This window comes from Myxocyprinus asiaticus, chromosome 8, assembly GCF_019703515.2.
Source record: "Myxocyprinus asiaticus isolate MX2 ecotype Aquarium Trade chromosome 8, UBuf_Myxa_2, whole genome shotgun sequence".
In the NCBI taxonomy this organism is placed as follows: domain Eukaryota; kingdom Metazoa; phylum Chordata; class Actinopteri; order Cypriniformes; family Catostomidae; genus Myxocyprinus; species Myxocyprinus asiaticus.
Window position 1 is genome coordinate 50,658,078 of NC_059351.1, and position 20,197 is coordinate 50,678,274.

At 40.4% G+C, this 20,197-nt stretch overlaps 3 protein-coding genes across 8 annotated transcripts in view; 2 read left to right on the top strand and 1 right to left on the bottom strand.

Annotated features, from left to right (window-relative positions):
* Positions 1-20,197, top strand: part of LOC127445581 (transportin-2-like) — a 113,860-nt gene that overhangs the window by 64,249 nt on the left and 29,414 nt on the right. The window lies entirely within an intron of this gene.
* rfx1b (regulatory factor X, 1b (influences HLA class II expression)) lies at positions 61-18,999 on the bottom strand. Of its 5 annotated transcripts, none has more exons than XM_051705730.1 (19): positions 18,867-18,995; positions 15,548-16,417; positions 15,072-15,433; positions 10,532-10,635; positions 10,222-10,296; positions 7,920-7,987; positions 7,468-7,813; positions 7,129-7,310; positions 6,566-6,685; positions 6,237-6,352; positions 5,976-6,094; positions 5,785-5,894; positions 5,506-5,657; positions 3,253-3,350; positions 2,715-2,864; positions 2,330-2,538; positions 1,881-2,034; positions 1,022-1,067; positions 61-901 (listed from the first exon to the last, which is right to left on the bottom strand). In XM_051705730.1, exons 2-19 carry the CDS (start codon positions 15,559-15,561, stop codon positions 756-758), a joined length of 2,571 nt encoding a protein of 856 aa, XP_051561690.1. In that variant the 5' UTR covers positions 15,562-16,417; positions 18,867-18,995; the 3' UTR covers positions 61-755. The 5 variants fall into 5 exon arrangements, with proteins under 5 accessions (XP_051561690.1, XP_051561689.1, XP_051561691.1 ...); XM_051705729.1 differs by having other exon boundaries at positions 10,222-10,299; XM_051705731.1 differs by lacking the exon at positions 15,548-16,417 and having other exon boundaries at positions 10,222-10,299; positions 18,867-18,999.
* The window catches only part of LOC127445588 (relaxin-3-like), a 15,689-nt gene continuing 7,804 nt past the window's right edge, over positions 12,313-20,197 (top strand). The window contains exon 1 of the mRNA XM_051705743.1: positions 12,313-12,407. Coding sequence (XP_051561703.1) covers positions 12,383-12,407 — 25 coding nt within the window. The 5' untranslated portion in view covers positions 12,313-12,382. The remainder of the gene's footprint in view (positions 12,408-20,197) is intronic.

Here is a 20,197-nt window from a genome sequence, read left to right on the forward strand (position 1 = left end):
CACCCAAAACTGACTGGATCGCTTCTGAAGATATAGATTAAACAACTGGAGTTGTATGGATTACTTTTATGCTGCCTTTATGTGCTTTTTTGAGCTTCAAAGTTTTGGTCTCAATTCACTTGCATTAAATGGACAGACATCATATTTCCATTAAAATACCTTAATTTGTGTTCCACGGAAGAAAGAAAGTCATACGAGTTTGAGACGAAATAAGAGAATGATCATTTTAAGGTGAACTATTCCTTTAAGGGGACAACACAACAATGTAAGGTACGATGGGCTTTGGCAAAAGATGGTTGCTATGGCAACATGACATCAACCTTATGACCCTGTTCTAATATTCAGTCTTCTGTGTCCACAATTATAACAGCAGCGATGTTATGTACCTATGTTAATAGCTGTTGTGCTATTATTGTGGATGTGTTAAATCAGGCTGTATCTCACAGATTCAAAACACATGGAAAACATGGCAGCTTTGAATGAAAATAGGAAGGCAATGAAAATGTGTGTACTGTGTACACCGTAATCACTGACAGCTTATGATGAGAAAGTTATCACTCTATTCTGTCAATGCACTGAAATGTTTTCAATATCCGAAGAATTTAAGTGCGGTTGAGTCCAAAACTGACTCTCAAAGATGATTGTTTAGCACAAATGTTAATTTTCAACCCATAGACTGATGATAAAGTGTGAATGTACACGAGCTTGATCAAATAAAGGACTGACAGGAGAGATGATGACATAATGTGTATGTGTTAGTTTTGTGTGCTGTTGCTGAACAGGTCTGTTCTGGCGAGTTTTGTCGGTGGCTCCAGAGACTCCTCCAGCAACACACCAGATTCGACAGGAACGGACATTTCCTGATCTTCATCAGTCTCATCATCTTCCTCCTCTTCCTCATCTGCACACATTCACAGACACCAGTATAAGTGCACAATGATAAGTGACAAATTATACCTGAATAGAAACATCATACACTGCATCTAATGATAATGACAAAACGTTTGTCTGTGTAAAGTACCTTTATCAGGGTCCATTGACCTCTGACCTCGGTTCAGACTGGCAAACTGAAACAACAAAGCAGAGTTAAAATCACTGTAAGATCATTTGATCAGCTTTGGATCAACATTTTACAATAAGGTTGTATACATTTAACGTATTAACAATTGTGTTAACTAATAATAAAGAACTATTTACTCACCCTCATGCCATCCCAGATGTGGATGACTTTCTTTTTTCTGCTGTACACAAATGAAAATTTTTAGACAAATATCTCAGCTCTGCAGGTCCATACAATGCAAGTGAATGGTGACCAACACTTTGAACTCAAAAAAGCACATAAAAGTAATCCATAAGACTCCGGTGGTTTAATCCATGTCATCAGAAGTAATATGATAGGTGTGCATGAGAAACAGACCAATATTTATGTCTAACCCTTTTACTATAAACCTCCACTTTCACTTTGACATTCTTTTGGTTTTTTGGAGATTTGCATTCTATGTGTGCATCACCTATTGGGCAGGGAGGAGAATTTATAGTAAAAAAAGGACTTAAATATTGATCTGTTTCTCACTCACACTCATCATATTGATTTAGAAGATATAGATGTAACCACTCGAGTCTTATTTACTTTTATGCTGCCTTTATGTGCTTCAACGTTTTGATCACCATTAGCTTGCATTGTATGGACCTAAAGAGCTGAAATATTCTTCTAAAAATCTTCATTTGTGTTCTGCAGAAAAAAGAAAATCATACACATCTGGGATGGCATGAGGGTGAGCAAATGAGGAGGATTTTCATTTTTGGGTGAACTAACCCTTTAACTATTTAAATGAACATTAACTAATTAATTAGATTTTTGTTTGTGTGTGTGTGTGTACCTCTCCCATTACAGCGATGGCCGTCTCTCCTTTGGCCTGTGCGACTCTGTGTTCAATCAGGTAATACATGTACTCATCATACAGCAGTCTGATCAGATGAAACGAGCCAAAACTGGCCGCACTGCGCAGAGTCAAATCTCTGATCACCATAGAACTATACCGAAACAAAACACAATACACAATAAGACAATAGAGAATCACATGAATTGAGATGAAATGATTATGTGAGAAGAAAGAGAGCACGACGTGATACAGAGACGTGAAACATTATGTTTCTCTTTCTAAAGGCTCGGGTATACTTCGTTTTTGTGCATTCCGGATCGGATCACACCCTTTCAAAGTATACTCCTCTGACCGATGACGAAATTTGCGTCATGCGTACTGTGCTCGGAGTATTCCAATGTTTACTTTGGCCTTAAGATCTTCAGTGAACTTTCACTCATTATCACCTGTAGAAGCTCCATTTGAGCAGAAAGAGTTTGGCAGCTTTGGGGAACGCAGGGCTGTCGGTGTAGGGTTTCAGGACCTGTGAGACGACCCTGTCCAGCCATGCAGCCCATTGCTCCAGAGAGTTCTGCTGCTGTAGGGTGAGTTTAAAGTCCTGCTCCAACCGCTGCACGACACCATCTTCACAACCACATACCCATGATGCCTGCTCCTGAACACACATATAGAAAATGTAGATTTAGAAGAACCACTATCGTTCACAAGCCACATGGACTAATTTTGTGGTGTGTTTTTTTTTTTGTTGTTGTCCTTTTTGGAGCTTGGCCATCTGAATCACCAACCAATTTCACTAAAAAAAATAAGTATGAAAAATAGTACTTGTGTTACCTGTACGTTGGTGAAGTCAACGCGGTTGAGGTCGCTGAGCATCTGTGTAATTTGAGCTGTGTTCTGCAGAACGGCACGAGCTGCCTGAGCCAGATGATTGAGAGACGTGTATCGCCGTAGAGTCTGAGCAAACGCTCCTGCACATACAACCTAAACACACACAGTACACAGTGTTTGCATGAGCACACAAAGAAAGTTCACATGGGCCTGGGTAGCTCAGTGGTAAAATACGCTGGCTCCCACCCCTGGAGTTCGCTAGTTCGAATCCCAGGGCGTGCTGAGTGACTCCAGCCAGGTCTCCTAAGCAACCAAATTGGCCCGGTTGCTAGGGAGGGTAGAGTCACATGGGGTAACCTCCTCGTGGTCGCTATAATGTGGTTTGTTCTCGGTGGGGCACATGGTGAATTGAGCATGGAATTGGGCATTCCAAATTGGGAGAAAAAGGGGAACCCCCCCCCCCCAAAAAAAAGAAAAGAAAGAAAAGTTCACATATTAACATTTCAGAAGCAATGTGAGTGTGTGTGTGTGTGTGTCTCACCTTGATGCGCACCATCTCCTCTGGGATGTTGATCATGGCATTGGTGAGCCAGTTCTCCAGACTCTTAGCAAAGTTACGGATGGCTTGAGTTAAGGCACCTACAGAAGCAGAGAAAGAGACAAATTACAATCTAAGAAATGACACTCCAAGTGCCAGTAAGGAAGCCAGTTTCAGTGTTATACTATTGTACCACATTCTACTGAATTAAGTAGAGTTGAATAACTGTATAGGTCTTTGAAGCTGTATAGTATAGAGCAGAAGCTGTGTGGAGTTTACAGAGAGGCATATAGAGTTGTGTAGAGTTTTACAGAGTTTATATAAAGTAGTGTAGTTTATGTAGAGTTGTGTAAATCATTGTGGATGGAGTTTATAAAGAAGTGTGTAGAGTTGTACAGTTTTTATAGAGATATGTAGTTTGTGTAGAGCCGCACAGTTTATAAAAATTTGTGAAAAATTTGTGTAAAGCTGTATGGAGCTTTTAGAGTTGTGTCGAGTTTGTGTAAAGCTTTACAGAGTTTATATAGAGTAGTGTATAGTTTAAGTGGAGTTGTGTAAATCATTGCAGGTGGAGTTTATAAAGAGATGTGTAGAGTTGTACAGTTTAGATAGAGATGTGTAGAGTTTGTATAGAGCTGTACAGAGTTTATATAAAGTTGTGTGGAGTGGTACAGAGCTTATAGAGTTGTGTAGAGTTTGTGTAGAGCTTTACAGAGTTTATATAGTGTAGAGTATAAGTGGAGTTGTGTAAATCATTGTGAATGGAGTTTATAAAGAATTGTGCAGAGTTGTACAGTTTTTATCGAGATTTGTAATTTGTGTAGAGCCGTACATTTTATTTACATTTGTGAAAACTTTGTGTAGAGTTGTGTAGAGCTTTACAGAGTTTATATATAATAGTGTAGCGTTTAAGTGGAGTTGTCTACTTAATTGTGGGTGTTTACAAAGAATTGTATAGAGATGAACAGTTTATATAAACATATTTAGAGATATGTAGAGCCAAACAGAGTTTATATAATGTTGTGAAGGGCTTTACAAAGTATATATAGAGTAGTGTATAGTTTATGTAGAGTTGTGTAAATCATTGTGGATGTTTATATAAAGGTGTACAGAGTTGTACAATTTGTATTGAGTTATGTAGAGCTGTAGAGTTTGTGTAGAGTAGCTACAGTTTATATTGAGTTGTGTTGAGCTGTACAGAGTTTATAGTTGTGTAGAGTTTTACAGAGTTTATATAGAGTAGTGTAGAGTTTATGTAGAGTTGTGTAAATCATTTTGTATGGAGTTTATAAAAAGGTGTGTAGAGTTGTAGTTTATAATATTAATTTGTGTAGAGCTGTACAGTTTAGAGTTTGTGCACAGTTTATATAAAGTTGTGTAGAGTTTGTGTAGACTTGTCCAGAGCTCTACAGTTTATTGAATTGTGTAGAGATGTACAGAGTTATATAGAGCTGTGCAGAGTTTACAGAGTTTTTGTAGAGTAGTGTAGCTTAAGTGTTGTGTAAATCATTGTGGACAGAGTTTATAAAGAGGTGTGTAGAGTTGTGTAGAGTTTATATAGAGGTTTGTGGAGCTATAGCGTTTAGTTTGTGGAGAGCTGTACAGAGTTTATAGAGTTGTGTAGAGTTTATGTAAAGTGGTGTACATCTGTGTGGATTGTGTTTATAAAGAGGTGTATAGAGTTGTGTAGAGCTGTACAGAGTTTAAAGTTGTGTAGAGTTTTACAGAGTTTATATAGAGTAGTGTAGAGTTTATGTAGAGTTGTGTAAATCATTTTGTATGGAGTTTATAAAAAGGTGTGTAGAGTTGTAGTTTATAATATTAATTTGTGTAGAGCTGTACAGTTTAGAGTTTGTGCACAGATGTAAAGAGTTTATATAAAGTTGTGTAGAGTTTGTGTAGACTTGTCCAGAGCTCTACAGTTTATTGAGTTGTGTAGAGATGTACAGAGTTATATAGAGCTGTGCAGAGTTTACAGAGTTTTTGTAGAGTAGTGTAGCTTAAGTGTTGTGTAAATCATTGCAGACAGAGTTTATAAAGAGGTGTGTAGAGTTTATATAGAGGTTTGTGGAGCTATAGCGTTTAGTTTGTGGAGAGCTGTACAGAGTTTATAGAGTTGTGTAGAGTTTATGTAAAGTGGTGTACATCTGTGTGGATTGTGTTTATAAAGAGGTGTATAGAGTTGTGTAGAGCTGTACAGAGTTTATATCGAGTTGTACAGCTGTACAGGTAAAGTTGTGTAGTTGTGTGTCTCACTGGGTATAGGTCTCAGGACATCAGGGATGAGCATCTCCACTAGGCTTTGGTACAGTATGTTGTCACATTCACGGGTCCAGCTCAGTACCGGCTCATATTTACACAACAGAACCAGAACTGACTTTGGCAAACGCTTCTCTGATTCATCATGACTGCGCACACACACAGAATGAGGGAGATTTTGAGTCAATGAGGCTTAACAGCTCTAACACAACACATTTGTCTGTATTTGCTGATTTTTATATTTGTATTGTACGCGTGTGTGAGCGACTCTCTCACAGGTCGAGCATGTCCGTGTCGCTGGTTTGTCCTTCACTGAACCTCCAGAAACTCTTCCACAGTGTCTCCACAAGAGGAAACTGCAGGTTCACCATCACGTCCAGAATCGCCTACACACATTATACAACACCACACAAAAATAAGCACACATTTCACCTCTACAGAAGCGCCTCACACTCACACTCACTCACCTCACAGTGTTCTCTATAGAGCAGCAGATAGGTGTGTATATGTTGTGGGAGGAGTCCTTCTGGTATAGAGTTATCCTCAATCTTCAGCTCAGAGAACTCCGGCAGACTGCGAGACGCATCTGAGGCACACATTTAAACAAAGATCAGTAGGAAGTTCTTATATCCTATTCAAAATGATCGTCTGACACTTTGATTGGCATCTACAGTATAGTAAACTGTATGTGACTTCAGCTTATAATGAAAAACTTGTTTTTGTCTCACCCAAAAACTGCTGATACTGGTGAACCTGAGCGCTAATGTCTGACAGCCCTGCCCCCTGCCCCGCCCCCAGAGCCATCCCATTGGTCAATCCCTCCACCTTCTGTACAGGCTTTATCCTATCAAGAAACAGTGACTGTCATGATGAAACTCACAAAACATGTTTAAATAATATTTTACTCCAAAGCAGAGAGAAAAAAAGAAAATAATTTGCATTAAGAAAATAAAGCCTTTTTAGGACCATTAAGAATTTTTGCATTGTGGCATGACAAAAGGCACATCACATTGTTCTCAATGGTGATGAGCACACACACACACACACACACACACACCTGTTTTTCTGTGAGTAGGGTTGCTGTCTCATGGCCAAGTGTTGCTGATCCTCCACCAGTCTGTGTAGAGGAGAGCTGTTCTTGATTCTTAGGCCATAGTAATGGTACTTAGAGTTCCCTCTGAAACACACACACACACACACACACACACACACACACACACACACACAAACAGTTGTTTTAATATCAGCCCACTCTACCATACACACCTACACATGCACACACTCTTGATAGAGATAAAGATCAAACCATAAACACCACCTGTGTGAGCATCACAAACTTTTTTAGCTTTTTTTTTTTTTAGTAAGCTATCATAAAGAAATCTAGATTTTTAAATGTTTCTTTTTTTTATTAATCTTTTAGGGAAAGTTCACCCAAAAATGAAAATTCTCTTATCATTTATTCACCCTCATGCCAATCCAGATGTGTATGAACGCTGGGCACAACTACCCAGTCAAAAACAGAAAGCAAATGTCTGACAAAATATTACGTGTCCCTTGTTGTGGCATGGTTAGGAGTTGCGCATGTTACGTCACATGTGATCAGACATATTTTGATTGTACCTGGTGCCGAGACGTCTGGTCCTGAGCCCCATGAACACAGAGCGGATGAGTTTGCCGAAGGAGGCGGCGTTCACGGGCTCCAGCTTTGTCTGCTGGCAGTGCAGCAGGTAATGACAGTAGAGAGTACAGCGAGGAAGACTAACACCTTCAGCTGTCTCATAGTTATCCATCAACCACTGCACCTGTGACACACAAACAGACAGGGTGTTCTGAGTGTTTATTTACTGGTCCAATTCAAAAGAGCCCAACCCCAAGTCTCTATGATACTCTGGTTTCTGTGGGATGAGTCTATGGGTAGGAAACAGGCCGACTGAGATAAGCAAAATTAAATACACTCACAGTCGCAGGTGAGGCCCGTGTGTTGTGTGCGAAATTCTGGTTCCCTCCACTAGCTCCTGCAAGCATATAACTGCCCTGAATCACATAACTCCCCACTCCTCCAACACTGACTCCGCCTCCTGCCCCACCCGATGAGGACCCACCCGCTGCCACCGTTATCCCTGAAGCGCCATCTGAGAACATAGTGACCACTCCTGTGCCCGCCCCTGTTGTCACAGACACAGCCTGAGTGGTGGCAGGGGACGTGCCCTGTGATCCGGATGTGGTCGAGGTCTCATAGTAAGTGACAGAGGGCGTGGTCTGAGGGTAGAGGGAGGAGTCTGTGTACGGGTAACTACTGGAACGACTGAAACAGATTAACAAAATGGGGGTGAGAAAGAGAAATGTACAGAAATGTAAATGTTTTCTGGAATTAATACGAGCGAATATACACTGTGTGTGTGTGTGCTCACATTGTAGTATTGTTGTAGTTGGCGTCTCCCTCCACAAACTGACTGGAGTACACATGCTGCACAGGGACCTACAAAACAAGTCACAGTTTAATTCAGTCAAAGACATGAGGGTGAATCTCACAAAGTACTTTCTGATAATATCAAAATCTAAACTGTTAAACTTGGGACAATTTTTTTTACTTCAATACATGAAATAGATTATATTTTAGGGCTGATGAAAGTTTCACATAAAAACAAACATTTAAAGTTGAGATAAACCAAAGTTCAGTTTTACTTATGTTTTTAACTGATATTTATACTTCTCTGCTTGATCGGTTAACCTCTTTTATATTGAATCTACCGATAAATGGCTCCATCTGGTGGGTGTGAAAAAACTATATCCACGATAAGACGCAGCATTTTGACTAGCTTACCAGACAGGGAAATGTTTGGAAAAAAGGCCGTTAAGACAACAAATGTGTCTAAAATCGCTTTTCTGTTGTGCGAGAAGTGAAACGTTGGTGTGTGATGTCCGTGAAGGCATTTTGCTGCAGATGTGGCAGCTGATACATTTGTATTACTTTTATTATTATTGAAATATTCATAGGCTATTGCTTTTATGTTTTTATTGTGGTAGTCTAATAATTGTTTTAGTTACCAGAAGTGTGAAAAAGGCATAAATAAAACAATTCTTAAATATTGGTTCTGCATATCAGTCATGGGACATGAAAACAAAAATAATCAGTAGCAGTCTATCTCTAATTTAAAGCATTTTATTAAAGATTTAGGTTTATATTGGGTGTCTTAAACTACTATGTACTAACATAAAAATAAATACAATACTTAAGACGCTGACTTCCACACCTGGATTCGTGAGTTTGAATCCAGGGCGTGCTGAGTGACTCCAGCCAGGTCTCCTAAGCAACCAAATTGTCCTGGTTGCTAGGGAGGGTAGAGTCACACAGGGTAACCTCCTCGTGGTCGCTATAATGTGGTTTTCGCTCTCGGTGGGGCGCGTGGTGAGTTGTGCGTGGATGCCGTGGAGAATAGCGCGAAGCCTCCACACGCACTAGGTCTCTGCGGTAATGCGCTCAACAAGCCACGTGATAAGATGCGCGGATTGATGGTCTCAGACGCGGAGGCAACTGAGATTCGTCCTCCACCACCCGGATTAAGGCGAGTCACTACGCCACCATGAGGACTTAGAGCGCATTGGGAATTGGGCATTCCAAAATTGGGGAGAAAAAAGGGAGAAAATAAAAAAAATAAAAAATACAATACAATGTATTTACTGTGTAACTACATTTTGTTCTGCAAAATTCTTACAAGATTCACATTTGCTTCTACTGAGGTTGAAGTACAGGTAGGTTTAGGAGTAATGGTAGGGTTTATTAGGGTTAGAGTTGCGTTAGGCGTAAGGTTAACAGTGTAACTACAAATGTAATTAAATGCATGTATTTTAAATGTAAGTACAATGCAACAACATGTATGTACATAATAAGTACATTGTATCAAATGCTTAAAAGTACACAGTAGTTAAAGACACCTAGTATAAAGTGGGACCAAGTTTTATGTTGATGTGTATCAGTATAATTCTCATTGCCGATTAATGTGTGTTATGTACCGATATGAGGACAAAGCCAATTTTACAAATGTCAATATAGCAATTTCACATTAGACAATTAAATGTCATGTTCAAAATATTTTAAAAACGTTAAATCTCAAGTCAATAAAAAGAAAAAAAATTATTTGTTTATTTGTAATTGTCTTAAATTACCTGTAAAATGTACATATATTAGAGGTTGACCAAAGGTGGATTTTGCCGATACCGATAACTAAGGTGGTGGCAAAGGCCTATAACCGATTAATTGGATGACAGTTTTTCAAATTGGATTTACTGGATTATGTCAATAAAAAAAATCTTCTTTCCTTGCTATGATGGGCACAGACAAAGACTCCTACATAAATTAAATCCCAGATGCAGTTTACTGTTCAACCAAAATCCCCAAAACAAGCAGAAAGTAATTACGATATGGTGCATAATGCGGGACTTTTAAGCATATACAAAACCAAAACACACCGGGGACTCTTATTTTGAAATGAAGAAATGATGAAACAACTATTGGCAACAATCGTCATAGATTTTTACCGATATTGATAAGCAACTATCGGCACCGATTAATCGGTAAAACCGATATATCGGTCTACTTCTGACATTTACTTTTCCACTAAAAACATTATTAAGTATCCTGTTACTATAGCTGAATTGTGTTCTATTTAAAATGGCTACATACAAACAGTGTTGAAGTGTGCGTGTTCGTACCTCAGGTGTGATGTCCAGATTGCTGACCCCGAGTTGTCCACTTTGACTCTTGGTTGTGGCCTGCACCACTGACCTCTGCTGGACACAAATGAGCACAGTTTTACTGACTCGTCTCATGGTTTGAGACGTTCCCCCATAAAGGGTCCATAAATGACTAAATGGCGTACTAATGTAAACGGTTGTATTTTAGGGTTTGGGTCGGACTACAGAAATTATATTTAACATATACCATATCTGAAAACAATGTACGTGAATGGGAAGTTTCCACAAGGATACACAAGCATGAGTGTGTGTGTGTGTGTGTTGTTACCTGTGCTGTCTGCACCTGTTGCACTACCTGTGTGGGGACACTTGTCTGTCCAGTGGGAGGAGAATTAGAGTCTGACACGGAGTCATTCGAGTGAAGAGAGCCCTCTATAGATAGACAAAGAGACAGAATAACATTTAAACATTAAATTACTAACATCCTCCAATTCTTCCTAAAGAGATTTGAAAAACTGGAAATGGAAAACAGGACATTTCTTGTTTGTTTGGTGCACTTTATACTACAGTTACTTCTGGTCCAATCTGATCAGATTAGCAGTGTTCCAAAGGTGCCGATATATAATTTAACAGTACTGGAACGTTTCAAGTTTGTGTCACTCCGCTTGTCTGTGTTTATTCATTAGAATTCCAGCACTTGATCAAGATTTGGCTTCTTTTGAAACTCATTCACATCATTAACTCAACTCATTTCACATGTGAAGAGCTTGGCCAATCATAACAGAGGTTGTTGACACACAGAAGTTTTAAAGGTACAGTAGCAAAAAATGTTTTTAATTTAAAGATTCTGGTTTCGAATCACATTAAACTCGATGTCTATTACCACAATGATTTAGATTCATCCCTAAATTAGTAAAGACAAGCAAAAATCGTATATACAGGACTGCACTACAATGGAAGTCTATGGGGCAAGTGCACTGGTATTTTAAAAGGATAGTTTACCCAAATTAAAAATGCTCTTATCATTTACTCACCCTCATGCCATCCCAGATCTATATGACTTTTTCAGCAGAACACAAACAAATATTTTTAGATAATTTTTAGCTCTGTTGGTCCACACAATGCAAGTGAATGGTGATTAGACCTTTGTAGCTCCAAAAATCACAAAGGAAACAAAAGTAATCCATAAGACTCCAGTGGTTAAATCCATGTCTTCAGAAGCGATATGATAGGTGTGGGTGAGAAACAGATCAATATTTAAGTCCTTTTTTAATCTAAATCTCCACTTTAACTTTCACTTTCTGATGTGAAAGTGAAACTAAACAGGCACCACATGTGAATTTCAGATGTGAAAGTGAAAGTGGAGATTTAGAGTAAAAAAAGGACTTAAATTTTGATCTGTTTCTTACCCACACCTATTATGTTGCTTCTGAAGACATGGATTAAACCACTGGAGTTTTACGGATTACTTCTCCGTTTCCTTTATGTGCTTTTTGGACCATCAAAGTTTTGGTCACTATTAATTTGCATTGTATGGACCTACAGAGCTCAGATATTCTCCTAAAAATCTTCGTTTGTGTTCTGCAGAAGAAAGAAAGTCATCCACATCTGGGGTGGCATGAGGGTGAGTAAATGATGAGAAAATTTTCATTTTTGGGTGAACTATCACTTTAAAGTTGTCTAAATCATCCATTTAGCACTGTGACTACTCTTTTAGGTGGGAAAAACCAAACAAAATACAATGCTACAAAAGTTTAGAATATGGCCCCATTTAATCACTTTATCCTCTACTTCTTACAAGAGAGAGAAACAATTAGAGGAAGAGATGCTGAAAAGAAAGATAAAGAGAAAAAAAAAGAATGAGAAGTAAATGACTGAGACAGAGGAAATAATGACAGTGTGAAAGGAAGGACACATGCTTTGCTCAGTACAAAAACTGCAGGATCAAAAACTCAAACTAAGAAAGAAACAACTAACAAACAACTGTCAAAATCAGCTCTATCTAAACCCTTTTCCCTTAAAATAAATGTCATACTTACGATACACAACATCCAGACTGTAGAGACAGCTACTGTAGAACATGCTCTGAACACACGCGTGAGGGACAGAGAGATGGACAGAGCGATTGTGCTTTATATTACACTGATAGTGAACAGCCTTGAACAACTAATCTCGACAGATGGGACAAGAAATCTTGGCTTCAGGTAAACAGGTATCATGTACAGAGAGATAGAAAGAGAGAATCAATTTAAAAGGAAAGGATGAGGACATGCACAGGTCACTTTTTCTGTGATTGTTTTGTTATTTCCATTCTTTGCTGAAACTTTACCATCTAAAGTAACTCAATCTGTATTTCCCTGTATTTGTTTCTTTACCTCTCTACATAATTAAATTCTTCTCTGATCTTTCCATCCTTTGTGTCTTTAAACTCCATCTTTTCTACGTGTGTTTTGTCATTTTTGAAGTCGTTTTATTTCAGATGGCAGATTAATGCAAATGTTCTTTTGCTTTCTGCTACTGAAAATTTCTGAAGAAAATGTGAGTAGTGATGAGTCACTACCACAATCCTAGGGTTTGTCTGAGGTTGCTAGGGTGTGGCTATGCAGTTGCTAGGGTGTTCTGGGTGATCCCTAGAGCGTTGATATGCAGTTGCAAGGGTGTTCTTGATAGTTACTATGGTGTTGCTAGTGTGTTCTGAGTGGTTATTGGCATGTTGTATGTGGTAACTAGGGTGCTGCTATGCGGTTGCCAGGGTGTTTTGGGTGGTTGCTAGGGCTTTGCTATGCAGTTGCTAGGTGTTCTGGGTGATTGTTAGCATGTTGCTAGGGTGTTCTGGGTGGTTACTGGGGCATTGTTATGTGGTTGCTAAGGCATTGTTATGCAGTTGCTATAGTATTCTAGATGGTTGCTAAGGTGTTATGAGTGGCTGTCTGCATGTTGCTATGTGGTTGCTAGGGTGTTTTGGGTGGTTGCTAGGGCATGGCAATGCAGTTGCTAGAGTGTTCTGGGTGATCGCTAGAGTGTTAATATGCCGTTGCTAGGGTGTTCTGGGTAGTTGCTATGGCATTGCAATGCTGTTGCTTGGATGCTCTGAGTGATTGTTGGCATGTTGCTATGTGGTTGCTAGGGTGTTACTATGCAGTTGCCAGTGTGTTTTGAGTTGTTGCTAGGGCTTTGCTATGCAGTTACTAGGGTGTTCTGGGTGGTTGCTAGGCATTGTTATGCAATTGCTAGGGTGTTCTAGATGGTTGCTAGGGTGTTCTGAGTGGTTGTCTGCATGTTGGTATGTGGATGCTAGGGTGTTATGGGTGATTACTAGGGCGTTGCTATGTGGTTGTTGGGGCTTTGCTATGCATTTGCTAGTGTGTTCTAGGTGATTGCTAGGGCATTTTTATGTGGTTTTTAGGGTATAGTTATGCAGTTGCTAGGGTGTTGCTATGCTGTGGCTAGGATGTTCTGAGTGGTTTTTAGCATGTTTCTATGTGGTTACTAGGGTGTTGTGGGTGGTTGTTAGGGCGTTGCTATGGTGTTCTGGGTGGTTGCCTGGGCACTGTTATGCTGTTGCTTGAGTGTTCTGGGTGGTTGTTAGCATGTTGCTATGTGGTTGCTAGGGTGTTGTGGGTGGCTGCTAGGGCATTGCTATGCGTTTGTTAGGGTGTTCTGGGTGGTTGCTAGGGAATTATTATGCAGTTGCTAGGGTGTTCTGGGTGACTGCTAAGGCATTACTTTGCGGTTGCTAGAGTGCTTTGGGTGGTTGCTAGGGCATTGCTATGCAGTTGTTAGGGTGGTTGTTAGTATGTTCCTATGCAATTGCTAGGGCGTTCTAGGTGGTTGCTACCGCATTACTGTGTGGTTGCTAGGGTGTTTTGAGTTGCTAGTGTGTTGTTGGCACATTGCTATGTGGTTGCTAGCGTGTTCTGGGTTGTTACTGGGGTGTTGCTATGTGTCTGCTAGGGTGTTGTAGGGGGTTGGCAGGGCATTGATACGTGGTTTCTAGGATGTTCAGGGTGGTTGTTAGCATGTTGCTATGTGGTTGCTAAGGGGTTGCCAGGGCATTGCTATGTGGTTACTAAGGTGTTCTGAGTGGTTGTTAGCATGTTAGCTTATCATTCATGAAAAAAACCCTATCCCAAAATATGAACAATAGTATCAGTGATGTAAAATTTGAATTTAAAATAAATAAAAAAAATGTAAAGCACAAGTGACAATCAAATAAGACAGAATAATTTTCTAAATATTTAAATATCTAGACTTAACAACCCACATGTGGTCTCACAGAACTGTACTTCTAACCTATATCAACTTATAAACTATACAAAATGAATTACCGCTGCAACAGCAGAAGTCCACACAAAAATACACGCACACTTCTCCTGGACACTGAGTAAGCACTGCTGTTATAACAGCTGCCAATTAGAGCGTTAAAATATTCAGTCATCAAAAAAAAAACGTGTACCAGTATGTGTGTTCAACAAAAGCCACAGGCAGTGTGTGTTGGGAGTATGCAATGCTTCTATTTATTTCTAGGTCCTTCTATTCATGGAGAGACCTAGAAGGTGTCAGGTGTCTAGTAGATCACATTGCACACACACTCACACACCCATAGCATATAAACTGCTGGTCTGCTCACACAATGGTTGCAGGTTCAATCCAAAGTTGGAATGTATCTGTAGAGTTACAGATATCTCAACCCTGCTCCATTACCAGTTAGTGTGTACGTGTACACTACAGAACAGAACCAAAGTGTGAACAAACTTGACTGAATGAATGTGGAAAATAGTCCAAAATAAAGAATGAGTAGTTGTGTCCAAACTTTTCGACTGGTAATGTATCTTATTATGTATGTGCAATTGTGCATGTGATCTCACCAGTAACTGTCACCACTATAAACTGCGAGGTGTTCTGGCTGTTTCCTGGCTGGGAGGCGGAGCTTTGTATCTCTTCTGCGACATACTGTGCTGCTGTAGCGGCTCTCTGAGGAGCTGTGGCCAAAACAGGCTTCTTCTGACTTACAGAGGGCGTGGCTTGTGCTCTTGCGATGGCATCTGACTGTGAAGTTGCGGACCCCGGCGAGTTCTGTAAGTCGGGAAGAAACTGGGGTGTGGTGGTGGAAGGGGCTTTTAGCTTTGCTGACGATGATGTTGTAATGCTGCCCCCATGTGTTTGGGAGGGCTGAAGTTCCTCAGCAGAGAAGCCTGAAGTTGCCATCACGACAACAGCCAAAATCTCTCTGTAACCATGCAAGAAATGAAAACAAAAAGATTTACAAGCGGATAGTTCTGGCTCTTTATTTCAGACTGGATGAAGTGCATTTGAAGCTGTTGTTATGAAGATAAACACAAACCTGTGCCGACACATTTAGTTGTTTGGCAACTTTAAAACTTTAAAACAACCTACAGTTAAGGCCAAAGTATACTTCGGCTGCCGCATTACAGAACTCTCCATGCACAGTATGCGTGTCGTAAATTTTGTCAAAAGCACAGTCTGTGCCGACTGTATGCATGCGCCCCAGATGTTCTCGACACTCTGACAGTCCTTGTCTGTGTGCATCATCAGCATATGCCTCTGCCTTTGACTGTACTGAAAGAGTGTCACAAAGAAGTCTCTCTCTCTCTCAAACTGGCGCCTCCGGCTCCCCTTTATCTCGCTCTCCCGCTGATCAGCTGACAGTGCTGGCCGTGCATCATCACGGCCCAGCCACGCCCTCCTCCTCGTCACACTTCTCCCCTACTCGATTCAGGCTGGGGCACCACTGGTCTGACCAACTCCCCCCCCCACCCCCCCAATTTCTGGAGGGGAGATGCTGCCCTTCCGGCTGTTCTGTTAGCTGGTGGTCCACCCCGGCTTGTGTGAACCTGGGGGAGAGACGAGGGGAGGCATGGGGAGAGGGAAAGGGAAAGGGAAAGGGTGCGCGGAGACACCCATAGAGAGAGAAGAACTTGCTCGCTGGCTCCCAGATGCGCTGTCACCAGTTCTCAACCGCTCCTCCGCCCTCCGGCGGACGCAAGCTCGCTCCTCCCCCAGTAGACAGCAGCGAGTCCTCTGGCCCCTGGTGGACAGAACCGCTCCTCCCCTTCTTCGGCGGACGGCAGCGGTTCTTCCGGCTCTCGGCAGCGACCCCTCCGTCCCCAGGCAGACGGTCATGGCTGTTCCCCTGGCAGATGGCAGTGGCGAGTACTCCGCGACAGTGCATCCCTCCCGGTTTTCTGCACCACTGTAACAGATAAAGGACGGGCAAGGAGGAGGCGGGAACCAGCTGAACAGTAAATATAAGGTTTAATAAGAAACTCAACATAAAACATACACAGACACACATGCAACACGGCCACATGCGTCTCTCTCTCTCTCTCGAACTGGCGCCCCCTGCTCCCCTTTATCTTGCTCTCCCGCTGATCAGCTGATTCAGCGCCGGCCATGCATCATCACGGCCCGTCACAATTATCATTACTGACAATAATGGACTTAAGTGAAATATTCCAAAAGTTTCCTTTTATTGGGTTCATATTTAACAACATGCTTAAAGGAATATTCAGGGTTCAATACAAGTTAAGCTCAATCGACAGCATTTGTGGCATAATGTTGATTACCACAAAAATGTATTTCGACTCGTTCCTCCTTTTCTTTAAAAAGAGCAAAAATCAAGTTTACAGTGAGGCACATACAATGGAAGTGAATGAGGCCAATTTTTGGAGGGTTTAAAGGTAGAAATGTGAAGCTTATATACAACATTGAAACCACCTGTCTAATATTGTGTGGGTCCTCCTCGTGCCGCCAAAACAGCACCAACCCGCGTCTCAGAATAGCATTCTGATATTATATTCTTCTCACCACAATTGTACAGAGTGGTTATCTGAGTTACCGTAGACTTTGTCAGTATGAACCAGTCTGGCCATTTTCTGTTGACCTCTCTCATCAACAAGGTGTTTCCATCTGCAGAACTGCCGCACACTGGATGATTTTTGTTTTTGGCACCATTCGGAGTAAATTCTAGAGACTGTTGTGTGTGAAAATCCCAGGAGATCAGCAGTTACAGAAATACTCAAACCAGCCCATCTGGCACCAACAATCATGCCACGGTCAAAATCACTGAGATCACATTTTTTTCACCATCCTGATGGTTGATGTGAACATTAACTGAATCTCCTGAACCGTATCTGCAATGATTTTATGCACTGCACTGCTGCCACACGATTGGCTGATTAGATAATCGCATGGATGATTGATTTTATAAAAGCACTTACATTAATTCTCATTTTAAAACTCGTTAAAATGTATCATTTGAGCTGAAAAGTTGTTTAAATCATCATTTTTACAGTCGTTTTAAGGTTTAAGGGTTTGTTGACATTACGTCATCATGGCAATGAAGTTGTAAAATTGGATGTAACTTTTCACAGAAAAGGTTAGTAAGTGGTTTTATCACACTAAAATCATGTTTAAATGCACATTGTTTACGTCTTATGGCTATACTTTTGAAACAGTAAGTATTTTAATGTTAAAAAATTGGCCCCCATTCACTTCAATTCTAAGTGCCTCACTGGAACCAAGATTTCCACTTCTTTTTTTTTTTAAGAAAAGGAGGGACAAGTAAAAATAATTTTTTGTGGTAATCAATATTATGCCACAAATGCTGTTGATTGAGCTTATCATGTATTGAACCCGGAATATTCCTTTAATTAAACAACTCTCCTTTTTTTAAGCCCATTAAACACACTGAAATCTTGTGCAGTTATGAGCATGCTAAACTTGTTTAACAGTACATTTTTTTTCAGATTAGAGGGAACTTGCCCCGTCTTGTGATGACAGTATGTGCCAGTTCTTAGATGATATTTCACAGTGAATCTAAAATGTATGCCATGATGTGTTAAGCAGTCTAAGAACAACTCACTTTATTAAATTTGTTGCAATAAAAAGACAATAATTGAAAGGGTCTGAAGGCACCCATACATTTTTTAATGATTTTAAATATATATTTTTAAACATTTAAATAAGAACTAGTCCATTGAGGAAGTGTCTTAAGCGCAGTTCTATTTTCAAATGTGCTGACAAACTCAAAATTCACATGCAAAATGCCCCAGAGCGTCTTGCTGAACATTTGACGTCATAAAACAGTGTGAAGCTTAAGTTTTAACTGGATATAGACATGTGTCAATCACGCCCCTTGTCCAGAATACGCCCCCTCCACTCCCTCCACACACGGGAGCTGATCTGGCAAACATATGGCTGTTCGACGACTGGCTCCACAAACTTTTTAACCCTCTGAAACTACAACTCTAGAGAGTTTAATCCACCGAATGCCTACATTTTGATGTCGTCCACGTTAAACAAGCTCCAGAAAAACAGACACAACAATAATGAAAGTACTTTTACAGACAAAAGTCACCATTTGACATTTGATCTCTTCTATTTCAGCGATCAAGTCAGTTAAACACTCTTCTGATGTCATGGTCACCGTAAACAAACAAACGACAAGTAAACGTGCAACAATCTCACGTTACAACACCCGCCATTTTGCAGCGCTCGCGCAGATGTGACATCGTCATAACAACCGCGAGCGCGTGCGAGCTGTAGCGCGTGATAATTGAGGAAATCGTGTCTAGCGCACTTCAGCACTTGTTATAAAACAATCGACATCATGTTGTGTAAAATAAAGTTGTTGTTTTCACCTTTCGCTTCTTGTTGAATGCTGTTAGTTTGGCGCGCAGTTTTATTTTCTTAAAGCTTTCAAATTGTTGTTGATTCTCGTTGCTGGGTTCTTGTCGCCACGACTACCGTGACTATGGCGCCTCGTCCTCACCGGGGCAACTGTTGCTACCCACCCGTTTAAGCACCGCCCTCTTGCTTAGCGGTGATTGGCTATATGTCACCAAGGGAAACGGTCTTGTTTGTTTCTTATTGGATGAGGTGAGTGTCTATAACAGTATTGAATTGTCATTCGCTCACAGTTTCTGTCAGTCAAAATATTGCATTACACAAGAAGTACACGCCCCATTTGCGCTCATTGATTGGACAACCTTTCAGCCAGTCAAACTCGAGCTCAAGTCAGAAAACATTTCCTTTCAACACGGAGTTTGATAGATAGATAGACAGACAGACCGACAGACAGATAGAAAAGAGTGAGTTGGTGATGATAGACAGACAGACAGACAGACAGATAGATAGATAGATAGATAGACAGACAGACAGATAGATAGAAAAGAGTGAGTTGGTGATGATAGATAGATAGATAGATAGAAAAGAGTGAGTTGGTGATGATAGATAGATAGAAAAGAGTTGGTGATGATAGACAGACAGATAGAAAAGAGTGAGTTGGTGATGATAGACAGATAGATAGATAGAAAAGAGTGAGTTGGTGATGATAGATAGACAGACAGATAGATAGAAAGAAAAGAGTGAGTTGGTGATGATAGATAGACAGACAGATAGATAGAAAAGAGTGAGTTGGTGATGATAGATAGACAGATAGATAGAAAAGAGTGAGTTGGTGATAGATAGACAGACAGACAGATGGATAGATAGAAAAGAGTGAGTTGGTGATGATAGATAGACAGATAGATAGATAGAAAAGAGTGAGTTGGTGATAGATAGGCAGGCAGACAGACAGATAGATAGATAGAAAAGAGTGAGTTGGTGATAGATAGACAGACAGACAGATAGATAGATAGAAAAGAGTGAGTTGGTGATGATAGATTGACAGATAGATAGACAGATAGATAGATTAGAGTGAGTTGGTGATGATAGATAGAAAGATAAGTGAGTTGGTGATGATAGATAGAAAGATAAGAGTGAGTTGGTGATGATAGACAGACAGATAGATAGATAGATAGATAGAAAGAAAAGAGTGAGTTGGTGATGATAGACAGACAGATAGATAGATAAGAGTGAGCTGGTGATGATAGACATAGATAGATAGATAGACAGATAGAAAGAAAAGAGTGAGTTGGTGATAGACAGACAGACAGATAGATAGATAGACAGATAGAAAGAAAAGAGTGAG

What these genes read in the sequence shown, in the direction of transcription:
- rfx1b (XM_051705729.1), bottom strand. An exon ending in AACAGGTGCAGACAGCACAG is followed by an intron (nt 10,300 to 10,531) that starts GTAACAACACAC and finishes ATTTGTGTCCAG; the next exon opens with CAGAGGTCAGTGGTGCAGGC. An exon ending in AGGAGATGGTGCGCATCAAG is followed by an intron (nt 2,865 to 3,252) that starts GTGAGACACACA and finishes GTGTGTGTTTAG; the next exon opens with GTTGTATGTGCAGGAGCGTT.